Source organism: Mirounga leonina, unplaced genomic scaffold, assembly GCF_011800145.1.
Source record: "Mirounga leonina isolate KUSES-001 unplaced genomic scaffold, KU_Mleo_1.0 Mir_115, whole genome shotgun sequence".
In the NCBI taxonomy this organism is placed as follows: Eukaryota; Metazoa; Chordata; class Mammalia; order Carnivora; family Phocidae; genus Mirounga; species Mirounga leonina.
The window spans coordinates 91,702,058-91,726,719 of NW_023270268.1; the positions used below are offsets into that span (position 1 = coordinate 91,702,058).

At 38.0% G+C, this 24,662-nt stretch overlaps 1 protein-coding gene across 1 annotated transcript; it reads right to left on the reverse strand.

Moving 5' to 3' along the window:
* Positions 1 to 1,201: 1,201 nt before the first annotated feature.
* Positions 1,202 to 24,473, reverse strand: TIMMDC1 (translocase of inner mitochondrial membrane domain containing 1). Its single transcript, XM_035000106.1, has 8 exons — positions 24,333 to 24,473; positions 24,002 to 24,209; positions 21,454 to 21,619; positions 18,318 to 18,406; positions 17,732 to 17,799; positions 7,958 to 8,036; positions 3,891 to 4,001; positions 1,202 to 1,565 (listed from the first exon to the last, which is right to left on the reverse strand). The coding sequence occupies exons 2-8, from the start codon at positions 24,193 to 24,195 to the stop codon at positions 1,415 to 1,417; spliced, it is 858 nt and encodes a 285-aa protein (XP_034855997.1). The 5' UTR covers positions 24,196 to 24,209; positions 24,333 to 24,473; the 3' UTR covers positions 1,202 to 1,414.
* Between the last annotated feature and the right edge of the window lie 189 nt (positions 24,474 to 24,662).

Below are 24,662 nucleotides of genomic sequence, written 5' to 3' on the forward strand. Positions count from 1 at the left end.
ATTCTGAGGCAGATACTATTTCATTTGACAGAGGGGAAAACTGAGACCTAGTAAAATGGCTTTGCTATAGGTCACATGGCAGCAAAGCCACATGGCTGGGATGCTAAGCCAGCGATCTGCCTCCAGAGCCCATGATTTCAGCCACTGTATTACTCGGCTACACAAAACCAGCTCCTGAAAACAGTTACTTTCAGAGCAGGAACTAAAAACAGAGATCTAACACCAAAACAAAGCACTAGCAGTTTTTCCCCCTTAGTACACTTAACGCAGTTCATTCCACCCCTCCCCCGCCCTGCCCTTAGTAAAAGTTAAAATCTGCAGGATTGCAGATTCCTTCCTAAGGAGCAAGCTCCTGGAGTGTAGAGACTGTGTATCTATTCTAAGTAACTTCTGCATATTACAGCATAGACACTTTGTCATCAACACTAAGAGAGGAAACAAAGGCTCCTTTTTTTAGTAATGCTTATCTACTTATTGTTTGTTAAATTTATATTGTATTTCAAATAGTATAGGAATTACCTTATTTTATTTTTAAAGATTTTATTTATTTATTTGAGAGACGGCATGCGTGAGGAGGGAGGCGCAGAGAGGGAAGGAGAGGGATAAGCAGACTCCACACTGAGCACGGAGCCCCATTCAGGGCTCAGTCCACAACCCTGAGATCATGACCTGAGCCTAAATCAAGAGTCGGACACTCAATCAACAGCCGCCCAGGCACCCCTACACACTTAGGCCTGTGATGTTTCCAGGACCCAAAGGCACAAGGGTTTTATCACAGACCATTTGCCTCACCTGGTTCTTTCCTCTCCTCTTCCTAGTGATTCCTAGAATATCCTTTTATTTTTTTTTTTTAAAGATTTTTTTAAATTTATTTATTTGACAGAGAGATAGCACAAGTAGGCAGAGCGGCAGGCAGAGGGAAAGGGAGAAGCAGGCTCTCTGCTGAGCAGGGAGCCCAATGCGGGGCTTGATCCCAGGACCCTGGGATCATGACCTGAGCCGAAGGCAGCCGCTTAACCGACTGAGCCACCCAGGCGCCCCTAGAGTATCCTTTTAAAGGGCTGCAAGAATAAACATATAACCTACAGAATTCAACTCCAATCTTGGGAAATTTTAAATCTAGTGTCGTAAAATCCAGGGGAAAGAATTATGTATTGATTGATCACTACAGATATAATGTCAAATATAAAGACCAATCAGGAAAGACATAAGTGTGTATTTAGATTTAAGGATAAGTAAAGTGAGCGCACAATAGCCCAATTCTTGGTTAAAAAAAGATAAGAGCAAGTCACTGCCACTAGATGTGCCAGCACTTAACCTGTCAGCAGGCCGACCAAGGAGAAGCCTAGCCATTGGCATTCAACGGACACAGATCCCTTCGATTCACCAATTGAATGTTAAGTCCAGAACATTTTCAGTCTTTGTCTTGTTTATTTGTTGATGAAGGGTTTCTAGGAAGATTTAGCAGTGCTTCAATTTTCTTAACATCATCTTTGGATCGATTTTTCTGTAAGCTATTTTCAATTTCTTCAGGGAGGAGCTCAGTAAATTGTAGTCTGGCTTTGCTGTAATAAAAGAATGAAAAGAATATATCATGTACTGCTCTGTTTCTTAGTTCTTAGAGAGATCTTTTTTAAAAAGATAGTATTTATCCATTCTCCCTGTGCCTTATGAGCAAACATTGCTCCTTGAACTTCAAAAACAATGACTTTCTACGCTCTCCTAACCTGTTCCACTCAAGGGCCGACTACAATTCTCACATCACCAAAATGGACACTGCAGCTCTGATCCCTAAAATGTTCCAGAGTTCCTGCGGGGGTATCGTGCAAGAACGAAAAGCACCCTGAGCTTAAGTGTGAGCCTTGCAAACTGGCTGTCCTCTTGCCCTCAGGGCTAGGGGTGGGGGTGGGGAGCTGGTGTGAACCCCCTGCCACTCCATTACCTCCCTGTTGCCAGACCTTACAGGAACTGCGCAAAGGCTGTAACAATGGTAAATTCAATATGGAAAAGTCAGATGGGACAACGCTATAGATGTATATTTACAAAAAATTAAAATCCAATTTCCAAATAACGGAGCAGTTCTTTTTCTAAATCTCGTATTAGTGTCTTCCTTTCTTTAAGTGATTATCAAGGTCATCCATGACTTTTTTCTCAACTCTTCATAACCAGGTTTGACCATTTCTTCTTCCATATCTCCATAGCCAGTTTTCTACATTTTCTGCTAAGGCAATTTTTTATACTCACACTCTGTTTGACTTCTCTATAGTTATTTTCAAACAAAGAAGCAGGCATATAATAAGTTCTTAACTAGGTATTAAATTAACTCCTCAGGAATATCACATATATATCATAGACATATAAATATCCTATAAATTTTTGACCCTATTTCCTTCTAAAGTATTTCATTACTATAATTCAATTCAATTTATTGTTTTTAACCATTTTTGAGATTTCCATCTCTAAATAACTGATCAACATCCCCCAGTTATTTTTCTGGTTTCCTTTTTTGGGGAGGATACAATTATTATCTGTTCATATTTTTCCAACTGTTAACTCTTCTGCAACTTTCTGTATCAAATTTAAATACCAATATACTTTCCTTACCTTTCCAATTCCTTTCTCAAAGCTTCCTTTTCTTAAAAAAAAAAAAGTTTCTTATGACACCTAAAGAACTAGAAATAAGCTAACGCTTTCATGCTTTTAATTCTCTACATCACATTTTATTCTGTCATTTAGAATTTTAAGTGCTTTATCCTAGAACTTAGATAACTACATATCCCACCTATCCTCTTACTCTGGAGAAGAGGAATGAATGAAACAAACATATATTGAGCATTTTGGTGTGATTCTGCCCTCAGAATGGCTGAGAAAACAAGAGGGCTTGAAGTTAAGTAAAATATCCAAGGTCATGGAACTAATCAATAGCCTAACTGGGATTTAAGGTTTGCTTTCAAGGTCTCATTGGCTGCAAAATCAATGCTTTTTCTCTAGAACCCAAGTCCCTGAACAACTGATCTACAGATATTAAGAATTTCCAAGTGCATACGTGTGTTTAGCACCAATGGAAGTTTCAAGTAAAAACATGGAAAAAAAAAAGACTTTAAAACAGCAGCAGCTTTCGTCTGTATGCAGGAAGCCGAGCTACGAGAATCCTTTGTACCAGGAGTGCTAGCTAGCAGCCTGTTACGGTGATCTTACAAAGAATCAGCACAAAGTCCACTCTCAGTCTGATAACTGGACCCCAGGGAACGACTAGATGGCACACGTCAAAGTTTTCCTCCTCCTCAGTGGCATCCAGTCCATGAACAGCCACTATAACTACCTAAATCATATGCATCCACAGCAAGAAGTGGAATCTTTGAATGTAGAGACCTAACATGCTCTGTATTGTTCATAGATGCATGTGTAACTGGGGATATTGCCTTTTAAATAACGCCATGTGAAACTCACTCATTGCTGTCCACTTCCTTTAGGTAATTTCCTGTGCAGTCAAGAATATAGAAAAAGAAAAAATATGCACCCAAGCGAGATTAACAATATCTTAACTTTAAAAAAAAGTGTATCTAAAGAATGATCCTCATCAGATTAAAAATAAAATTAGTGTCTTTCATTTTTCCTTCATTAAAAAGATTAAAAGATCAGGTAGGGTACAAGTTGAAGAAAAGGAAACTCTTCTTTGAGATTTTATTTATTTATTTTTTAAAGTAATCTCTACACCCAACATGGGACCTGCACTCACAAACCTGAGATCAAAAGTGCTCCACTGACTGAGCCAGCCGGGTGCACCAGAAACTCATCTTCGAGTTGAGGGGCAGTTTGGAGGACCTGGGTTAACAGAGCACCACGATGGCTAAGAAAGTCAGATACCCTCATCTTCACACACTCCTTACCTCTCTTCCAGTCTCAGCTCATGGAGTGCTTTGCGATCCTTCTGTGTTCTCTCTTGGACAGTTTCACCGCAGAACTTCTGAAATGCCATCAACAGACTTCCTACAGGAGTGCTGAGGGGGAAGCAGAGAGCAAGCTTAGGATGAAGGGGCCACTGGAGCACGCCACCGTGCTGCTGAGGCCCAGGAAACACTGACTTGGCACTTGGTCCCTGCCAGGTACAGGGACTCTGACAAAGTGTCCTTGTCGAATGAAGAAAAATTATTAAGGCAATTTCCTTCCTGGTCTTCTAAACAGTAGAGAAAAACAATCACTGCAACTTCCTCAAATTAACTGGTATAAAAACAACAGGTCTATAAATTGGCTCTGTGTTTTATCATGAATGATAAACTGGGAATATATATATTTATGACAAGTTCTAGTAAGTAGCTTTACACCGAAGATTTCTCAGAAGTGAAATTAATACCAGGAATGGTAACAAGGGGCAGGAACTGTGGAGGGCATTCTGGTTGGAGGAAGGATACTACTAGCTTCTGGGGACGGGACCACCAAAACATCCTCAAATTCCAAAGTCTGGCACAAGAGTCTCACCCATAACGTCAATAGATACCCACCGAGAAACTGATTTAGATAACAATCATTACAGTAACAGAACAGGGTTTCGTTCTTGTGTTATCAAAGAGAAGGAGTTTTTGACTCTGATATAACTTAAATTTCCTCTGACTACAAGCTCATTTGAAGCTCATTCAAAAAATTATTTTTGCTAAGTGGAAATGTCCATGGACAAACAGATAAAGAAAATGTGTTATATACAATGGAGCATTATGCAGCCTTTAAAAAGAAGATCCTGTCACATGCTACAACATGGATCAACCTTGAGGATGTTATGCTAAGTGAAATAAGCCAGTTATAAAAAGACAACTATTATATGATTCCATTAATATGAAGTATCTAAAGTAGTCAAAATCATAGAAACAAAGTAAGTAGACAGGTGGTTGCCAAAGGCTAGGGGACAGGGGGAGGGGAAAATTAATGTTTAATGGGTAAAGAGTTTTCAGTTTTGCAAGATGAGAAAGTGCTTGAGATCTTTTGTACAACAATGTGGATATACCTAACATTCCTAAACTGTACACTTAAAAATGGTTAAGATGATAAAATTTATGTTAATGTGTTTTTAATGACAAAGAAAAAGAAATTGTTCTTGCTTCTAATTTCAACAATTTTTCCCTCCAAAACTAAGCTGGTATGTTAACAACATAACAAGGGGCACCTGGCTGGCTCAGTCAGTTGAGCATGTAACTCCTGATCTCAGGGTCCCGAGTTCAAGCCCCATGTTGGGGGTAGACTTTGCTAAAAAACAAACAAAAAAACACAATAAAAATCATGTTCAGCAATAGATTATGACATGCTGAATTTTTAAAAAGAATTTTAAAAAAGAATGCATAAATCTACAGTGTTAACTTCCTCCTAAAAAGGGGATAGAAAAAGGGAGGGTATAGGTGGAGGGAAAGGGAGAACTCCTCTATTCCGGTGAACGCCAACTAATAAAAACAGAAGAAAAGACAGAACTACCAAATCATTTTGCAACCATCTTTGTAATAACTGATTACAGCAACAATTATAATAGATCATTAAAGCCACAAGAAAAAAGATAGCTGGAGAACAGGCAATTCAATCTTATCCCACAGATTATTAATCACAATGTGAAAAAGATACCCTTACAGTGGAGAAATTTACTAGATACCACCAAATGCAGTAGGCAGAATTCTAAAATGGTGCCCCAAATTGTCCTGCCCTAATCCTTCAACTATAAATATATTATACCCATGATTATGTTACATGGCAAAATTTTACAGATGTAATAAAGGTTAATAATCAGTTGATTTTGAGTCAATCAAAAAGTAAATTATCTGGATAAATCCTTTAAAAGCAGAGAGTTTTCTCTGGTGGCAGAGTAGAAGTCAGAGAGATTCAAAGTATGGAAAGGATTCAACATGCTGGTTGCTGGTTTGAACATGGGGGGGGGGTCACTGTGAGAAGGAATGGGGATGCCTCTAGGAACGGTGGTGCCTGGCTGACAACCAGCCAGGGAACAATGACTTCAGTCCTACAGCCAAAAGGATCCTGTCCACAACCTGAATGGTTTAGGAACAGATTCTTCCCCAGAGCCTCCAATAAGAGCCTGCCTGACCAACACTTTGATTTTGGCCTGGTAAAACCCTGAACAGAGAGAGCCCATCTGAACCTACTCAGACTTCTGACCTACAGAACTGTGATACAATAAATGGGTAGTGTTTCAAGTTGCTGAAGTTTGTGGTAATCTGTCACACAGCAATAGAAAACTATTGCACCAAGTAATTAAAATTAACATCACTTATAATCAGTGATACACTATGCCTGTTGATGTGATACACTGAGAAAGAAACAACTTCACCTATATTGTATTCCTGATGAAAACATTTAACCTAAATCTAATCATGAGGGGATAATCAAAAGAAATTGAGAAATTTTCTGGGGGAAGAAAGGTGGTGGAACTGTTCTAGTTTAAAGGAATCAAGGGGCACCTAGGGGGCGCAGGCAGTTAAGCACTGGATTCTTGGTTTCAGCTCAGGCTGTGATCTCAGGGTCCTGTGATTGAGCCCCACGTCAGGCTCCATGCTCAGTTCGGAGTCTGCTTCGGATTCACTCTTCCTCTCCCTCTGCCCCTCCTGCTGTGTGCACTCTCTCTCTAATAAATACATCTTTTTTTTTTTAATAAAGGAATCAAAACCATAAAAATGATATACAATTGGATCCTGGGTTAAAAATATATATACAGGACGCCTGGGTGGCTCAGTCGGTTAAGCGACTGCCTTCAGCTCAGGTCACAATCCCAGGGTTCTGGGATCGAGTCCCACATTGGGCTCCCCGTTCTGCGGGGAGCCTGCTTCTCAACCTCTCCCACTCCCCCTGCTTGTGTTCCCTCTCTCGCTGTGTCTCTGTCAAATAAATAAATAAAATCTTAAAAATATATATATACATACACACATATATATGGCATTATTATAATAATTGAAAAATTTTGAATATGGACCCTATTTTAGATAGCTATATTGAATCAATGCTAAACTATTTTTTTGTTACCTTTTTTATTGACCTTTGTAATTCATACACCATAAAAGTCACCTTTAAAGTATTGAATTTAGTGGTTTTCAGTAGATTTATAAATCCATCAACCATCACTACTAAGCCTAGAATATTTTCATCATCCCCAAAAGAAACCCCATACCTATTAGTAAACCCTTTCATTCCTCTCCCTTCAGATTCTGGTTACCACTAATCTCCTTTCTGTCTCAAAGGGTTTGTATATTTTGGGCATATCATATAAATGAAATCATACATTTGTAACCTCTTGTGGCTGGCTTCTTTTCACTTAATGCTAAACTATTTATTGTGATGAGTACACTGTGATATCATTGGCAAATATTCTTCATTTCATCCTGGGAGATACATGCTGATGTATTCAGAGGTGAAGAATTATGAGGTCTCAAAAGATTTAACCAAAAAGAAAAAAGAGAAAAAGAACTGTATATACATTCCACACATAGATATAAAAATGAATATGGCAAAATGTTAACAATTGGTGAATGTAAGTGAAGAAGAATACATGGGTGTTCAATGTACTAAGTCATTCAACTTTTCTGTAGGTTCAAAATGTTTCAAAGTAAAAAGCTGAAGAAGAAAATTTTTACAATTAAACAAAACCCAAACAAAAACAATTTTAATAGAATGTGCTTGTTAATTGTTTCTTACTCTTTTTTTCCTGCTCCTTGTAAATACCATTGTTCAAACCACAAATAGTTTCAGGTGTTAGTGATATCTAAACAGTTTTTACTCAGTGACAGTTGGAAGTAAAATCAACCATCGGGGTAGACTTAGAATTTGACAGTCAAAGCCACTGCCAAGACAAGACTAAAGACCTTTTATAGGCTTTAAGATTTAAATTTGTTTAGAAATGAATGAGATTTTTAACAAGTAAGGCATTAATGAAAGTTGTGTTAATTTGGAATAAAACTGTGTTAACACTTACCCCAGCAAGGCTCCAATTATGCCACCAGCCACCAGACCATGCAGGCCCAAATTTATTCTAAAAAGACCTCCTGTGACAGCTATTTTAAAACAAAAAAATCCCAATATTAAATTATCTTTAAACACTAGAATCTATCTTTATAATGTTCCTTCTATAAAAATGACATAAACCCCTAAGTTTTCTGAACCCAACATTAATATACCACCACAATCTCTTCCACACTGCAGGTTCAAAGGAAAACATTCCTTTTGCAAACCTACTTACTCCATCTGTTCTAGGGTCCAATCTCTTCTCATTCAGCTTCATTTTTGCCCACCTCCTCTTAAAAATCTGTTATTCACTTCCACCTCTTCCATTTCTGCATTCTTCCAGAAAAACTTTCCCCAAATAAACAAAAACCCCTGCCGTTTATACCTTCCCCCAGCCTCACCTTTCCTGTACTGCTACACACCTCAGGCAGGCCTGCAAGTGGGCATTTGGCTTACAGTGCCACCTGGTGGTCGGTGCACAGGTCCTCTTTCCTTCCCACTGGAAGGGCATATCCACGATGTCATTCATTTTCCTCCCTCACCAGGTACAACACAACTAATGCCATCTCAGGCAGTAACATTTTTAAAAAAACATTTGAGATTTATTTGTCTTATTTAAGTACTATTCATCATTTTTTAATTTTCTAAGTTTTAAAATTAACAAGAACAAAATTATATTTAATTCTATTACCCAGAGGTAGTAATAAATTTGGTCTTTTTCTTCCTAGTCTTCTTTTCCAAACAAAGCATTTTTAAAAAATAAGAATTTTTTTTTTAAACCCATTAGAATAGCCAAAATTTAGAACACTGACAACGCTAAATGCTGGCAAGGATGTGGAGCAAAAGAAACTCTCATTCATTGCTGGTTGGAACCCAAAATGGTACAGCCACTTTTGAAGACAGTCTGACAGTTTCTTACCATATGATCCAGTAATCATGCTCCCTGGTATTTACCCAAAGGAGCTGCAAATTTATGTCCACAACAAAACCTGCACACAGACATTTATATAAAAAGCAGCTTTGTTCATAACTGTCAATACTTGGAAGCAAGCAAGATGTCCTTCAGTAGGTAATGCATAAACTGGTATATTCAGACAAAGCACTAAAAAGAAATGAGCTATCAATAAAAGACACTAGAGCAAACTTGAATGCATATTATTCAGTGAAAGAAGTCAATCTGAAAAAGCTATGTAATATTATATAACATTCTGGAAAAGGCAAAACGATGTAAACAGTAAAGAAAAAAATCAGTGGTTATCAGAGGTTGGTAGGTGGGATGCATAGGTAGAGCAAATTTTTAGGGCAATGAAAATACTCTTTATGATACCACAATGATGGATACATGTCATCATATATTTGTCCAAATCCACAGAATGTACACCAAGAGTGAACCCTAAAGAAAACTATGGACTTTGGTTGATAATGATGCATCACTGTAGGTTCTTCAATTGTAACTAATATCCCACTCTGGTGTGAAATGTTGATAGTTGGGGAGGCTACATGTAAGTGTGGGAGGGAGGATATGCAAAATCTTTGTATCTTCTGTCCAATTTTACTGTGAACCTATAACTATTAAAGGGCGGGGGAGGGAGTATTGAGGCTTATAAGCTGTCAGCAGCCAAACACCAAAAATGGAGTAAGACTCTATTACACATAACTATGTTTTCTATGAATAAAGACAGTTTACTTTTTTTTCATTCTTGGTACTTTTTATTTCTTTTTCTTACCTGAACGCACTGGTTAAAGTCTCCAGTATAATGCTGAATACAACTGTATTCATATCAAATACCTGAATTACAAGTGTATACATCTGTGCTGTGTTCTCAGTCTTAGGGGAAAATCATTCAGTCTTTCACCATTAAATATGATGTTTGCTGCAGGTTTTTTCATAGATGACCTTCATCGGGTTAAAGAAGTTCCCTTTTATTCCTAGTTTGTTGAGAGTTTTTATCATGAATGTTGGATTTTTGTCAAATGCTTTTTCTAAGCTAACCTTAAATTCCTTGGATAAAATCATTGGGTCATGATTTTGTTAAAGATTTTTGTGTATATACTTTTTCTTTTAAAGTAATCTCTACACCCAACATGGGACTTGAACCCACAACCCTTAGATCAAGAGTCACATGCTCTGCCAACTGAGCCAGCCAGGTACCCCTGTGTATATACTCTTGAGTGATAGTGATCTGTAGTTTTCTTTGTTGTCTTCATCTGGCTTTGGTACCAGGATAATACTAGTCTAACAGAATGAGTTTGAAAGTGTTCCTTCTTCCTCTGTTTTCTGGAAGAGTTTGTGAGAGAAATTTCCCAAATAGCCATTGAAGCCATCCGGTCCTGGGCTTTTGTGAAAAAAATTTTTTAATAATTTAGTTTATTAACTTATTATGGGGTTATCCAGATTTTCTAGTTCTTCTTGAGTAAATCTTGGTAATTTGTGTCTTTCGTTTTTTCTTGGTCAGTCTTGCTAAAGGTTGTCTATTTTGTTATCTTTTCAAAAAAACCAACTTTTAGTTCCACTGATTTTCTCTTTTTCTTTCCATTTCACTGAGTTTTGCTCTAATTTTATTATTTCCTTCTGTCTGCCTACTTTGGGTTTATTTTGCTCCTCATTTTCTAGTTTTTAAAGGTCGAAGCTTATAGTGTTAATTTGAGATCTTTCTTCTTTCATAATGTAGGGTTTTATAACTATAAATTTCCCACTAAGTACTAATTTGGGTGAATCTTAGAAATTTTGACATGTGCTTTCATTTTCATTCAACTAAAAATATTTCTAATTTACCTTGTGATTCCTTGTGGTCTACGGGTTATTTATAAATATGTTGTTTAATTTACAAATAGTTGTGGATCCCCCATTTTTTTCAATTTAATTCCACTGAAGTCAGAGAACATTCTTTGTATGATTTCAATACTTTTAAATTTATTGAGACTTGTTTTGTGGCTTTATATATGGTCTAGCCTGAAGAATATCCCATGTGCACTTGAAAAGAATGTGTATTCTTGCTGTTGTTGGGTAGAGTGTTCTATTGATGTTAGGTCACACAGGTTGATAGTGTTGTTCAAGTATTCTATATCCTTGCTGGTATTTCCTCTAGTTGTTCTATCCATTATTAAAAGTGGCATATTAAAGCCTCCAACAACTATTATTGAGTTGTCTATTTCTCCTCTCAAGTCAGTGTTTGTTTCATGTATTTAGGAGCTCTGTTGTTAGATGCATGTATGTTTATAAATGTTATATTTCTTGATGGATTGGTTCTTTTAACATTATGAAATGTCTTTGTCTCTAGCATTTTTATATTATAGTCTATCTTGTCTGATACTAGAAGAGCCACTCAAGCTCTTTTCCTTACTGTTTGCATAGTTTATCTTTTTCCCTCGTTTTACTTTCAACTTATTTGTTTCTTTGAACTAAAATATGTCTCCTGTACACAGCATATAGTTGGAACTTTTTTTAATAGAGTCAATCTCTGACTATTGATTGCAGTGTTTAATCCACTCATATTTAATGTTATTACTGATACAGCTAGATTTAGGCCTGCCATCTTACTATTTGTTTTTATATATCTTATTTAATTTCCTTTGGCCTTGTTACTACTTTAAAAAGTTGGGCGCCTGGGTGGCTCAGATGGTTAAGCATCTGCCTTCGGCTCAGGTCATGATCCCAGGGTCCTGGGATTGAGTCCCACATCGGGCTCCCGGCTCAGCGGGGAGCCTGCTTCTCCCCTGACCCTCTCCCCTCTCATGCTGTTTCTCTCTCGCTCGCTCTCTAAAAAATAAATAAAATCTTTAAACTTTTTTTTTTTAAGATTTTATTTATTTATTTATTTGAGAGAGAGAGTGAGAGAGTGCAAGAGGGGGTAGGGTTAGAGGGAGAACCAGACTCCCCGCCGAGCAGGGAGCCCGATGTGGGACTCGATCCCGGGACTCCGGGATCATGACCTGAGCCGAAGGCAGTCGCTTAACCAACTGAGCCACCCAGGCGCCCCAAAATAAATAAAATCTTTAAAAAAAAAAAAAAGAAAAGAAATCTTAAAAAAAAAAAGTTACTTTGCTATTACTTGCTTTAGGGGCTACCCTATGCATCTTAATTTACCACAGTCTACTTCAGATCAGTACCAATATTATTCCAGTAAGATGTACACAGACTCTTCCAATACAGCTCCACTCCTCTCCCATCTTTGTGCTATTATTGTCACTTATGTTATGTATATATGTTAAAACACAGCAATACAATATTATGATTTTATACAATCACTGTATTTTAAAGAAGCAAAAAAATTAAGAAAGAAAAAACAATAGGCTTATGATGTCTTTTATATTAACCTACATATTTACCATTTCTAGTACTTTTCATTTCTTCCTGTCAAGTTACTATTTGATATCATCTTGCTCCAGCATACTTCCATTCCTTCCCTCTCATTTGTGCTATTAATGCCATATAGAGTTTTAAACATGCTATATGTCTAACACTTCAATTTTATTATTTTATGTATTATCTTTTATTATTATTTATGTATTGTCATTTAGATCAGTTAAGAGAAAATATATATTTAGACAACCTTTAATAATTACTTATACAATTATCTTTACCAGGGCTTTTTTTTTTTTTTTAAGATTTTATTTATTTATTTGACAGAGAGAGACACAGCGAAAGAGGGAACACAAGCAGGGGGAGTGGGAGAGGAAGCAGCAGGCTTCCCACTGAGCAAGGAGCCTGATGTGGGGCTCAATCCCAGGACCCTGGGACCATGACCTGAGCCGAAGGCAGACGCTTAAAGACCGAGCCACCCAGGCACCTCTTTACCAGTGCTCTTTAATGCTTCATGTAGATTCAGGTTACCATCTGGTATCACTTCCTTTTAGCCTGAAGAGCTTTTATAGTATTTTGTAAGATATCTGCTAGCAACAAATTTTCTTTCTTTGCTTATCTGCCAATGTCTTTATTTTTGCCTTCAATTTTGGAGAATGGTTTGCTAGATAGAGAATTCTTGGTTGATAACTTATTCTTTTCAGGCCTTTGAATGCCATTCTACCGTCTTCTGGCTTCCATTATTCTGATAAGCAATCGGCTGTTAATTTTATTGGGGCGTTCCTTGTATGAGTTGTTTTTTTCTTGCTGCTTTTATGTGTCTAGGTGCATGTTTATTTTTCTTAGAGTTTGTTGAGCCTCTTCGATGTATGGATTAATGTTTTTTCATCAAATTTGGAAAGTTTGTAGCTTTATTTCTTAAAACACTTTTTTCTGCCTCTTTCTCTTTTCTCTCCATCTAGCATTTCCATCACATACCTGTTGGTATTTCTGATGGTGTCCTATAGATTGCTGAGGCTCAGATCACTTCTCTTCATTTTAAAAAATTCTGTCCTTCATGGGCACCTGGGTGGCTTAGTCGGTTAAGCATCTGCCTTAGGCTCAGGTCATGAACTCGGGGTCCTGGGATCGAGTCCTGCACTGGGTTCCTTGGTCAGTGGGTAGTCTGGTTCTCCCTCTCCCTCTACCCCTACCCCCCACTCATGCGCTCTCTCTCAAATAAAATCTTTTAAAAAAAAATTCTATCCTTCATAAGAAACAACCTATATTGATGCATCTTCAGGTTCACCAATTCTTTTCTGCTATTTCAAATATGGTGTTGAGCTCTCCTCTCCAGTGAACTTTTAATTTCTATTGTTGTATTTATCAACTCCAGAATTTTCATTTGATCCTTTTTTATAATTCTTTTTTATAATTCTATAATTCTAATATAATTTTTATAATCATATAATTCTTTTTATAATTTATAATCTTTTATAATTATAAAAAAATTTTTTGTCAAAAAATATTGACCTTCTCTATTGATAAGTCAGTGTCATCCTACTTTTATTACTTTAAAAATGGTATGAAGTCTTTTTGTCTGATATGTTCAATAGATGGGTCCTGTCAGAGACATTCCCAATGATTGCTTTTTTTAACCCCATTTTTGCATGTCTTACGATATTTTTGTTGTTGAAAACTGCACACTGTAGGTAATAAATTACAGCATCTCTGGAGTTAGCACAGCCTCCACAGGGGAATGGCTATAATTCTTTGTTTATGTAGTAACTTGCCTGGACCAATTCTGTGGAGTCTTTTTTCTGCAGGCTACAGCCACTAATGTCATTGCTTAATTTTTATCTTTATGCCTGGCTTCCTAGGCATCACACTGGTATAAGCAGTCAGCCAATGATTCATCAGAGGTTATGCTTAAACATCTCAAGGCAGTAAGGCTTCTATCCTTTGCCAATGTATCTGTGGTTGAAGAATGCATTCAAAGTTTAGATAGTTTATGAATCTTTTCTGGCTTTTTCTTTTGGTGTTCGCAATTAACCCTCACAATTAAGCCTCACAATGAACCAAAGATAAGTAGCTTGCTAGAGCCCTTACCAGTCTCTCCTGAATGTGCATGAATACTTACACATGTGTGCTGTGCAACTTTCCAGAGTTCTAGGAATAAGTAGGATCTTATTAAAGCCCTCTTTGGCTGTCTTGTTCCCTAGCTATCCCTGTTAAGATTCCACCTCCTCTGCCAGTCTATTCCTTACCCCAAATAGTATCAAAACCTCAGGTTAGCTGTGTGATAATATCCTTCCCTGTTGCAATTATTTTCAGCAATACCCCTTGGCTTCGAATTTTCTGATCTCTGCTCCAAATAAAGTCAGCCACCTTAAGCAGCAGAAATTTGGTCCTCCAGCCTGTCCTTGTGAAATTTCTACATCATGGAGCTGTGGGTTAGGGGGCAGGAGCAGCCCTAGGCTGAGAATAGACTCTCAATGTTCTTACTGAGACTCAGTAGAAATTATGGATAAATGCTTACTGATTTTTTGGGTGCTTGTGGTCAACTTCCAGCATCTTTAAATGGTTGTTTTTGATAATTCTGTCCAATTCTATTGTTGCTTTCTGTGGAGAGGATTTACAAGCTCCTCACTCAGCCATTCCAGATGTCAAATATACATTTATAAATGTCCAGATGAATGCCAAATAATAATGAGAGGAGACATCCTTGACCTGATTTTGACTTCAGGGGAAATTACTTTATGTTACACCATTAAGTTCAATATTGGTTGCTGGTTTGAGAATAAAAACTTACATTGTATCAGATGTATTTTTCTATTCTTATCATTTTTTACTAATTTTTTAAAAGATTTTATTTTTTATTTGTCAGAGAGAGAGCAAACACAAGCAGGGGGATCAGCAGGCAGACAGAGAAGCAGGCTCCTCGCTGAGCAAGGAGCCTGATGTGGGACTATTTTTACTAATTTTTACACTCAATTTACATTCAAGAAACATTTATTCTACTCTACCATGCGTCAAAGACTTGTGATATAAAAGGCAAAGGCTTTCTCTGATATCAAGTAAGTCATCGAGAAGCAAAACAAGTTAACAGCTACAACATAGTGTTGTAAGTGCTTCAATTAAAGTATTTATAGTAAATTGCGGGAACATAGGGGAAGACACCTAAAAAGACCCAAAGATAAGAATAGGGGCTAGGAAGGATCTCTAGGGAAACTGAAGCTGACAGATGAGCTGAACCTTGAAAGACAGGTCCAATAAGAGCTGAACAAAATTGTCTGTGGGAGTGCAAAGGCAGGTTCAAGAAGAGGGACCAATACATGTAAAGCAAGATTATGTTGGGTTTGGGAAATCAAAGTAGAGTCATAACGGTGGAGCAAGAGCGGTATATGGGGGCCAGATAAAGACTCAACATTAAAATGATGGAAAACTATGGAAGAACCTCAAGCAAAAAAGTGTTACAATCACATTCGTATTTCAAAAAAGTAAGGCAACACTGGAAGTGGAGCACACCAAGACTACAAACAGGGAAGGCCGCACAGCAGCAGTGGGAAGAAAGAAGAGCTGAGAGTCCATATATATTAAAGGAATATAATTGATAGGTCTAGAACTTTGGAAAGAGGTGCATAAAGGGCAGAACCGTATCATTGCTTCACTTCGTTGTTGTTGTTTTTAATTTAACAGGGTAGATGCTAGAGAACATAAAAGCAGGAACAAGTATGGAAGCTGGAGGAGGAAAACAGAGTTTGGTTTGGATAAAAGCCCACAGAATACTATGGAAAAATGATTGCAAGTTAAAAAAGGGCAAATTTCAGCTGCTCCAATGCTATTAATGCCTACTTCTAGTTTTATATTTTAAAATGTTTCCATTAAATTGTTAAATTCAAATCATGTGTATGTGTATTTGCCTTTGTGTGTATATACATATAGAGAGAGAAAGAGAGCATGCACCCAAAAGAGAGCACAAGTGATAAAGCAAATGGACTAAAATGTTAACAGTTCAATCTCTGTATATAAAGGCTATATGGCGTTCCTTGTATTACTTTTATTTTTAAAGCTTTTTTTTTTCTTTAAAGATTTTATTTATTTATTTATTTGACAGAGAGACACAGCATGAGAGGGAACACAAGCAGGGGGAGTGGGAGAGGGAGAAGTAGGCTTCCCACGGAGCAGGGAGCCTGGTGTGGGGCTCGATCCCAGGACCCTGGGATCACGACCTGAGCCGAAGGCAGATGCTTAACGACTGAGCCACCTAGGCACCCCTAAAGCTCTTTGTAAGCTTGAAATTATTTCCAAATTAAACATTTTTTAAATGTTATGTGCATTATATGTATGTTTTTGTATGTGAGAGATGGTCATACTAGTATCTGCGTTAAATATATGTGTATATATTTTGTTAAATTTTTTCTCTGTATATTTTGCCTCCTAGAGTTACATTGCAAACTGTATGTTTAAAGTTAATTCACATTTTAATGAGACAAAAGAAGTCCAGTTCTTAGGCTTTCCTGTATAATCTCTGCAATTTTTCATGAGAAGCCTGCTGAAGAATAGCTTGTTTCGTAACTATTATGTTGCAAAGATTGACCACATTAGATTGGTAGGACAGAGCTGCTGTGTTAATAGAGCTTGTAAATTAGTTAATTACTATCAGAATGTTGCTGAGAGAGAGAATGTAGATGAGTCAGTGAGTGCTTGGGTATATGTGGCACATAATTCACATTTCTGGAAATAGTATTTCAATACTATTTTTAATGTTCATTTTAAAAAGGTCACATTTACCAGAGGCATAAAGCTTTAAAATAAAATCCAAGCTCTTACCATGAAAAATCTGGTCCCTTTCTACTTCACTTCACCAATCTTACCTCAAGCCACTCTTCCCCTCACTCACTATGTTCCAGTCATATTATCCTGCTTTTGAGGAACTTTTCTTGCCTTAGAGCCTTCACCCTCAATGTTCGCTCTGCCTAGGCTACTCTTTTTTACAAGGCTTACTTCTTCCCATTTTTCAGGTATCAGCTTCAATGTCAGCCTTCTCTGGAGGTGATGAGCACTGGGTGTTATACGCAACTAATGAAATCGTTGAACACTACAGCAAAATTAATGATGTATTATATGTTGGTTAAATGAACATTAAAAAAAAAACCTTCTCCGATCACCCTGACCATCCCATTGCCTCCCCTATTTGCTACCTTCTATCACAGCAACCTTTTTTCCCCAACCACATTAGATGGTAAAACTCCATGAAAGCGAAGACTTTTTCTGTTTTGTTCACCAAGTACACCAAGGGCCAAGCACAATGCTCTTCATACATTTTGCATGAATGTTGAATGAGATGTGATGAGAAGTCAACTAAAGAATTCAGCAGCTCTGATTTATAAGTCCATAAATATTTTCCAAACTATACTTGAGAAGACTGAAAAAACATAAACAAGAACAAAAATGTCTTACCTCCTGCAATGACAAAATGGCTTAGGGCATTTTTATTTCGGTACACATTTAGACCAGTGTTGACTGTGCTGGGAAGAAGGGGGAAAGAAGAAAACATAAAATTTAAAAAGTATATCCCCTTTACTTTCTTGATCATAATTTTCACTGAAGTGATAGGTATTAGTTTAGAAGTGCCTACTATGTCCATTCCAGGTCTTAGTCTAGGCCCCGTCAATGTGTTCCACAATACTAACATGCTTATCGGTTTTCTAGGTGGGCCTTCTTCTGCTGAAGAATGAACCAAAGAGCAGTCAAATTTCTGGAAAAAATATTCACTTAGAAAAAGAAACGTAAAGAAGAGTTTTGCAGAATTTCTCTTACTTAGAAAACCTTGTATGTATTTGGATAATAGTTAGCAGACTTCCACCCATGGATGCAAAACCACATTTGGACCAATCTGTCACACAGATAGATAAAAGATCTTGAGGAAAAGGGTATTATGAATCACTTTCATGTGGGTATTTAGTTTTTAAAAATCTCACTTGCTCAAAAGATGTGCTCCTGAAAGAATACCAAGACCCTCTGTCACAATTCAGAAAGAACTTACTTGAATATAGTCACAAACACTGTAGTTCTCCAACTCCAGCGCCAGCCGTACCGGATGAAGCCTCGTGTGGCAGCACGATGTGCAGATTGCTAAAGTTAATGAAAAGTCTGTGAGGTTCCAAAATACCTTGATACCTTCTTTATTCTGAAACTGTGGCAGAGGGATGTTGGCTATGGATTAGGCAGGGACACCTAAACAGAAACACCATACAATCTCTAGAAATACCATTGTTTAAGTAGTGAAGCTAAAGCAAAAGTCCCATGTGCATCCTATTCTATCTGGAGATGGAAAAGGAACTAAGAATCGCCGTGTCAACCAAGTAATCTATCAATGAGGCATAAACTGAGAATCTATACGGCAAATGCCATGGCAGATATAAAGTCAGTGTTAGACATGCTTTTTATATCTTGGGGAAAAGAAACCATAAAATAAAAAAGAACAACCGACTAAATGGTAAATTAAAGGGGAAGGATGATAGTAACACAGATATGTAGAAAAGGAACAGAGAAAGAGAAGAGAACTGATAAATTTACCATCCACCTTCTACATAAAAGTTGTGTTAACATATTACTCATTTAATCCTTATAATATTTTTTTCAGGTAGGTGCTTCGGTTTTTACTAAAGGTTAGACAGAAGTTTCTAACCAAGATCACTCAGCCAATAAGGAATAAAGTCAGAATTGGAAGATAGGTTGTTGGTCTCCACAGTATTTTTTCACCACATCACCATGGAGCAAGTCTAGTATAATATCCTGAGGATATAGTCTAGATTTTGAGAGAATTCCTAAGTGTATCCTTAACTACTATACGATATTGGGCAAGTTAAAACTCTCTGAAGAGTATCAGTATGGATTCATGGCTTTTTTTTTTTATTTTTTATTTTTTTAAGATTTATTCATTTATTTGAGAGAGAGAGAACATGTGGGCAGGGGGAGGGGCAGAAGCAGAGGGAGAGAGAGAATCCCCAAGCAGACTCCCTGCCTAGGGCAGAGCCCAACTCGGGCTCCGATCCCATGACCCCGAGATCATGGCCTGAGCAAAAACCAAGAGCCAGACACTCAACCAACTAAGCCACCCAGGTGCCCCTGGACTCATAGCTTTTAATAAATAGGTGGACAAATAAATAAATATAAAAGTGTGTATGAATATGTGTATAGAAGTAGACATGAACACACACATGTCCTAATTTTGTCTACCTAGGGCCTAGAAGCCATGATAACCCTGTAAGCAATGAGCATACCTAGCATCAAATCTTAGCTTTTAAATACCATTTTTCCACTAAAAGAAACTAGAATTCTTTGGTGGTAACTAATTCTGGGGCTGGTGCTAGAAAAGTAAAAGGTGAGTCAGGAGCATTCTGCTATGCCCAAAAGTAAAGATACGCTCAAAGAATGATGGGAACAGATCAAAAGGACAAAGGACCTAGTTTGAAGGTCCCCAACTGTCCAAATCTAGGTCAATTTGAGCTTCAAGATAAATAATGATAATAATGGATTATGAGCCTACAGAATAAAATAAGAATCCTTGAGTCCACACTGATATAAATAAATTATAAAGAAACAAATACAAGAGGAGGGAAAGCTCTTCCTTAAAGCTGACTACTAACAAATAAATACAGGAAAGATGGAATTAGAAAATAACCATTCGGCAACCACCACAGTACTAACTCTTTCAGGTAAGAGTCATCACTGAATGCTAAAACTAGAGCACAGAAATTTGTGGAAAAATAGGATATTTACATAGTCTCAAAATATCTTATAAGTATCCATAAGACACTAGTTACAAAGGGAAAAAGTAGTAATTTTACAGCGGATAAGTCTGGTAGAGTCCATCTCAACCAAGTGTCTAAAATAAACATCATCAGTAAAGAGACAAAAGATATGTGCTCCAGGGGCGCCTGGGTGGCTCAGTTGGTTAAGCGACTGCCTTCGGCTCAGGTCATGATCCTGGAGTCCCGGGATCGAGTCCCGCATCGGGCTCCCTGCTCGGCAGGGAGCCTGCTTCTGCCTCTGACCCTCCCCCCTCTCATGTGCTCTCTCTCTCTCATTCTGTCTCAAATAAATAAATAAAATCTTTAAAAAAAAAAAAAAAAAGAAAGATATGTGCTCCTGATATAATGTACTAAAAAGGAAACATCAATTCTAGGATAGTCCTGCTAAAACTCAGACCCTGAATCTAATCATGAAAAAACGTTAAGCAAATCCAAATTGAGAAACATTCTACCAAATATATAGCCCACAATCTTCAAAAATGTCACAATCAAGAAAGTTAAAGAAAGAAACTGTTCTAGATTAAAAGAGACTAAAGAGGCATGAGAAGCAAATTCAACATCTGATCCAAAAATAGATCCTGGACCGAAAAAAAATTTTTATTTACTTTTATATTAGTGGGATGACTAGCAAAATTTACATAAATACATAAATAAAAGTACTATATCAGTGTTAATTTCCCTATCTGTATAATTATATTGTGGTTATGTAAGAGAATGTCTTTGTTTTCAGGGAAATATATGCTGAAGCATTCATCATGACTACACCTTACTCTCTAGCAGTCACAAAAAAATAATAGCATGCATTATACAGAGAATGATATAGTAAATGTGGTAAAATGTTAACATTTGGAGAATTTGGGTGGAAGGTATATAGGAATTCTTTGCACTACTTTTACAACTTGTCTTTGAGTCTGACATAATTTCAAAAAAACCCCAAAACAATTCTGAGCTATCACTTCCTCGCTTATACAACAGAACTGATATACAAATCTAACAAATGAGTTAGCACTCTATAAACTGTAGTTATAAATGCTAATTATTGTTTTAGTGTGAACTAGTGTCCTCCATGGTGGCTCTGTGAATGGGGTTAATATGCTATAGCTAACCTTGATGATTTAGCTAGGGATTAGAAATTTATTTCAGAAAGTAGAGCCATTGTGGTAATCCCTCTGCAGGTAAGAAACATGGTCTGACAAGCCATGTGTATGCACTTTAGCATTAGTACTTCCACTGTTATTAAGTATAGACTTTGTTCCTTTACTCTGACATCCTAAACCCTCCCAACCCTCCTACCTGAGTAACTAAGTGTAAAATGAACTGCTAAACTGCTGTGCCCTCAAATACTTTTAGAGTATCAGTACTTACCACAGCATCAAACCGGTTATGATAAATTTCTGCTTGGCTCTGCTCAATATAGTGCTGTTTAGCATGAATAAAAGCTGGTATTCCCCCATATGCCCAGCCAATGATGCCTGCTGAAACTGCCGCCTTATAAATATTCTCAAGTTCCTTTGAAGTTCTCTGTTGTTCACTAAGACATAAGAAAGACAACGTTGTTTGGGATTAGTTTATGGATACTGCTCTCTGAAAGACAGTATGTTCAAAATTATCCCAATACTAACATCACCGCATTTTTCATTATGGGCAGAATCTTCTGATAAATTAAATCTTCTGATGAATTAAATAGCACAGTTATATTACAAGTACTTCAAATCTCAGCCAGAATTAATCTATGCTGTTAGAAATTAGGTTATTGGTTGAATACTCTTGGAAATACAGCGATTAGAAGGGGCACAAGGGGAGCTTTTGAAATGCTGCTAAGTCTCTCAGTGTTGTTTACAGAGCTATGTTTAGTTTGTGAAAATTCATTGATCAATATACTTATGTATATTTTTCTAGATGCGTATTATATTCCTACGAAGTTTTTTTTCTAAGGTGCTTTTATGTGATGACTATTACAACTCAACCACATCTCTGGAAGCAGGAACAATTCGTAAGCTGAATGCAAAGATCAGTATTTCCCTTTTTGAAATTTTTTATAAAGATTTTATTTATTTATTTGTTTGTTTGTTTATTTATTTATTTATGAGCACGAGACAGAGTGTGTGAGCATGAGTGGAGGGAGGAGAAGTGGGTGTGGAAGAATCTCAAGCAGACACCCCACTGGGTGCAGAGCCGGACCCTGGGGCTTGTTCCCTGAGATCATGACTTGAGCCAAAATCACTGAGCCACCGAGGTGCCCCATCAATAACATTTCTCAAATCAGAATCAATGAGTTTTTACAGTTCCTGCATCTAAAGAGAAATCTAATTTCTTAGAAAACTGTAATTCTTATACTTATGTCAATAAGAAAAACTCCTATAATTTGAACCCTGTATTTATCTTTTACAGTGAAGAAAATCAAAAACATTTACCTAAAAACTGGTCTATGGCAGAACTCAGAAGAGAAAATGTAAGAGCTTAAAACTTAACAAGCCAGATGTATATGCTTTGCCTTTTTGTTCTCTGAAAAATTCCATGACATAGGTGATATTTATCTCCATTTTATTGATACGGAAATACAGGCTCAAAGAAATTCTATGGTTGGCCCAAACAGCATTAAAGTGAAGAAACGGCACAGTGGTGAAAAGGACCTAAACCACAAATGGCAACACGGTTGTGGTTCTGGTTCTGTCACCTACTGTTAAGCGACCTGCAGCCAGATCACAATTCTATAAACCTTAGTTTCCTCATCTATGATGAAGGGGAGCATGGAAATTACACTACATTACCTTCAAGTTTATTTCAGTTCCAACATTCTGTGGTTAATAAAGCTGGTCAAAATAACCCTCCTCTGTTATATACTACATAGCATCTTTCACCAGTTATCTCATTGGAAGGACCAATGAGAAAGGGTGCCTCCTTATCTTTAAAATAAACATGAGGGGCGCCTGGGTGCCTCAGTGGGTTAAGCGTGTGCCTTTGACTCAGGTCATGATCTGTCCTGGGATGGATGTCCATGCTGGGCTCCCTGCTCAGTGGGGAGTCTGTTTCTCCCTCTCCTTCTGTCCCTCCTCCTAGTTCATGCTCTTTCTCACTTGCTCTCTCAAATAAATAAATAAAACCTTTTTAAAAAAGATGATGAAATCTCAATAAAGCAATTAAATACGATTCTGCCAACAATTTCACAATCTCAGCAACATCATAAAGCTTCAAAGTTAATTTAACCACTGGGTAACAGTGTAGTATGGTAATGTACTCGATGAAAGGACAAATTTTTCACCAGTAATTGATAAATGAATAAATGATGAAATGAATGAATGAATGAAATATCCTGAGTTTTTCATTACAGTTAATTCAATTTGAAGAGTGATCCTTTATTCTGAAATAACCTTATCCGTTAATCCAGCTAGTATCTTGTTTCATAAAATGAGACAATATTTGCTACTATTTTTTATATATTCCTTATTTGACAGAATAAAAATTTTACAGGTCTCTCTGCCATCTCTTCAACCTTCATTTTTTGGAGAGGAGCAGGGGTTATGGTCACAAAATATCAGTTTGGGATAAAGTGAAATACGAAAAAGAATACTGGAGCGGAATCTTGCAGATGTGGATTCTAGGGTCAATTCTGACACTAATTAGCTCGGTACGATTCTTCTAATTTGTAAAACCAGGGGATTACACTAAAACTATATTCTCTAAGTATTCCTAAGAGCTGGAACATGTAATGAGTTTCACCCTTACCATCTGAAATCTGTCCTGTCAATCAACACAACTACCAAATGTCAGGACACAAGCTTGGGATACAGATACTAGAACGCCAAATCTTATTTAAAAATAAACCACATCCAGGGGTCCTTCACCCCAAGATGACCCAGGTTTGGGGACAGCTCTTCGCAGTCCCCTCCCCACAGACCCTAGGCACTTTTACTCTTTGACAAACAGGTCCCGGAGGCGGTCCCATCCGGATTCCGAGTAATCGGGCTCCCGGACGTAGGAAGACAGCTTCTCTCTCTCCGCAAGAGCCTCCGAATCGGCGGCCACAGCTCCCGCAGCAAAAACCCGAGGGAAAGGACTCCGCTGCCTGCAGAGGAAGCTCTGTGGCGCCGGGGGCCGCACCTCCATGGCCCTCTCCGAACCTGTGGACAGACACACGCTTAGGTTCTCAGGGCTCCAAGGCCTCCCGGAGACGCCGTAGGAGGGCAGTAAGGATAACTGCAGTAATGAGTGGGTGAGTACCCGGGCACTAGGCCCCAGCTAACCTGCTGCCAGACTCGCCGTCACAGCTCTTAACACCCTCGCCCTCCGTGCCGGGCCTCACTTTGGAGGACCTTGGCTACACGAGACAGGAAGTTCCACCCCCACCGGGGCAAAAGCCAACGGGCGGGGCGACGGCGGAGCCCTAGTCAAAACACTTCCGGTTGGAGGCGGGACGAACCCCAGCGGTGTCAGGCCCGCCCCCGGAAGCGAATTGAGAGTGAGTAGCCACCGCCAGCAGCGTGCAGCCCCACCTCCCGCCCGGTTTCTAGGGGTCTCACTCGGCTTTCTGGGCTACACAAGCTGGGTCTTGGGCAGGTTCCGGGCGACCAGAT

Coding starts and splice junctions, on each gene's coding strand:
- TIMMDC1 (XM_035000106.1), bottom strand. CDS start 24,195: ATGGAGGTGCGGCCCCCGGCGCCACAGAGCTTCCTCTGCAGGCAGCGG. Junction 21,620..24,001: donor CGGGACCTGTTTGTCAAAGA/GTAAAAGTGCCT, acceptor CTTATGTCTTAG/TGAACAACAGAGAACTTCAA. Junction 18,407..21,453: donor ATAACCGGTTTGATGCTGTG/GTAAGTACTGAT, acceptor CATTAACTTTAG/CAATCTGCACATCGTGCTGC.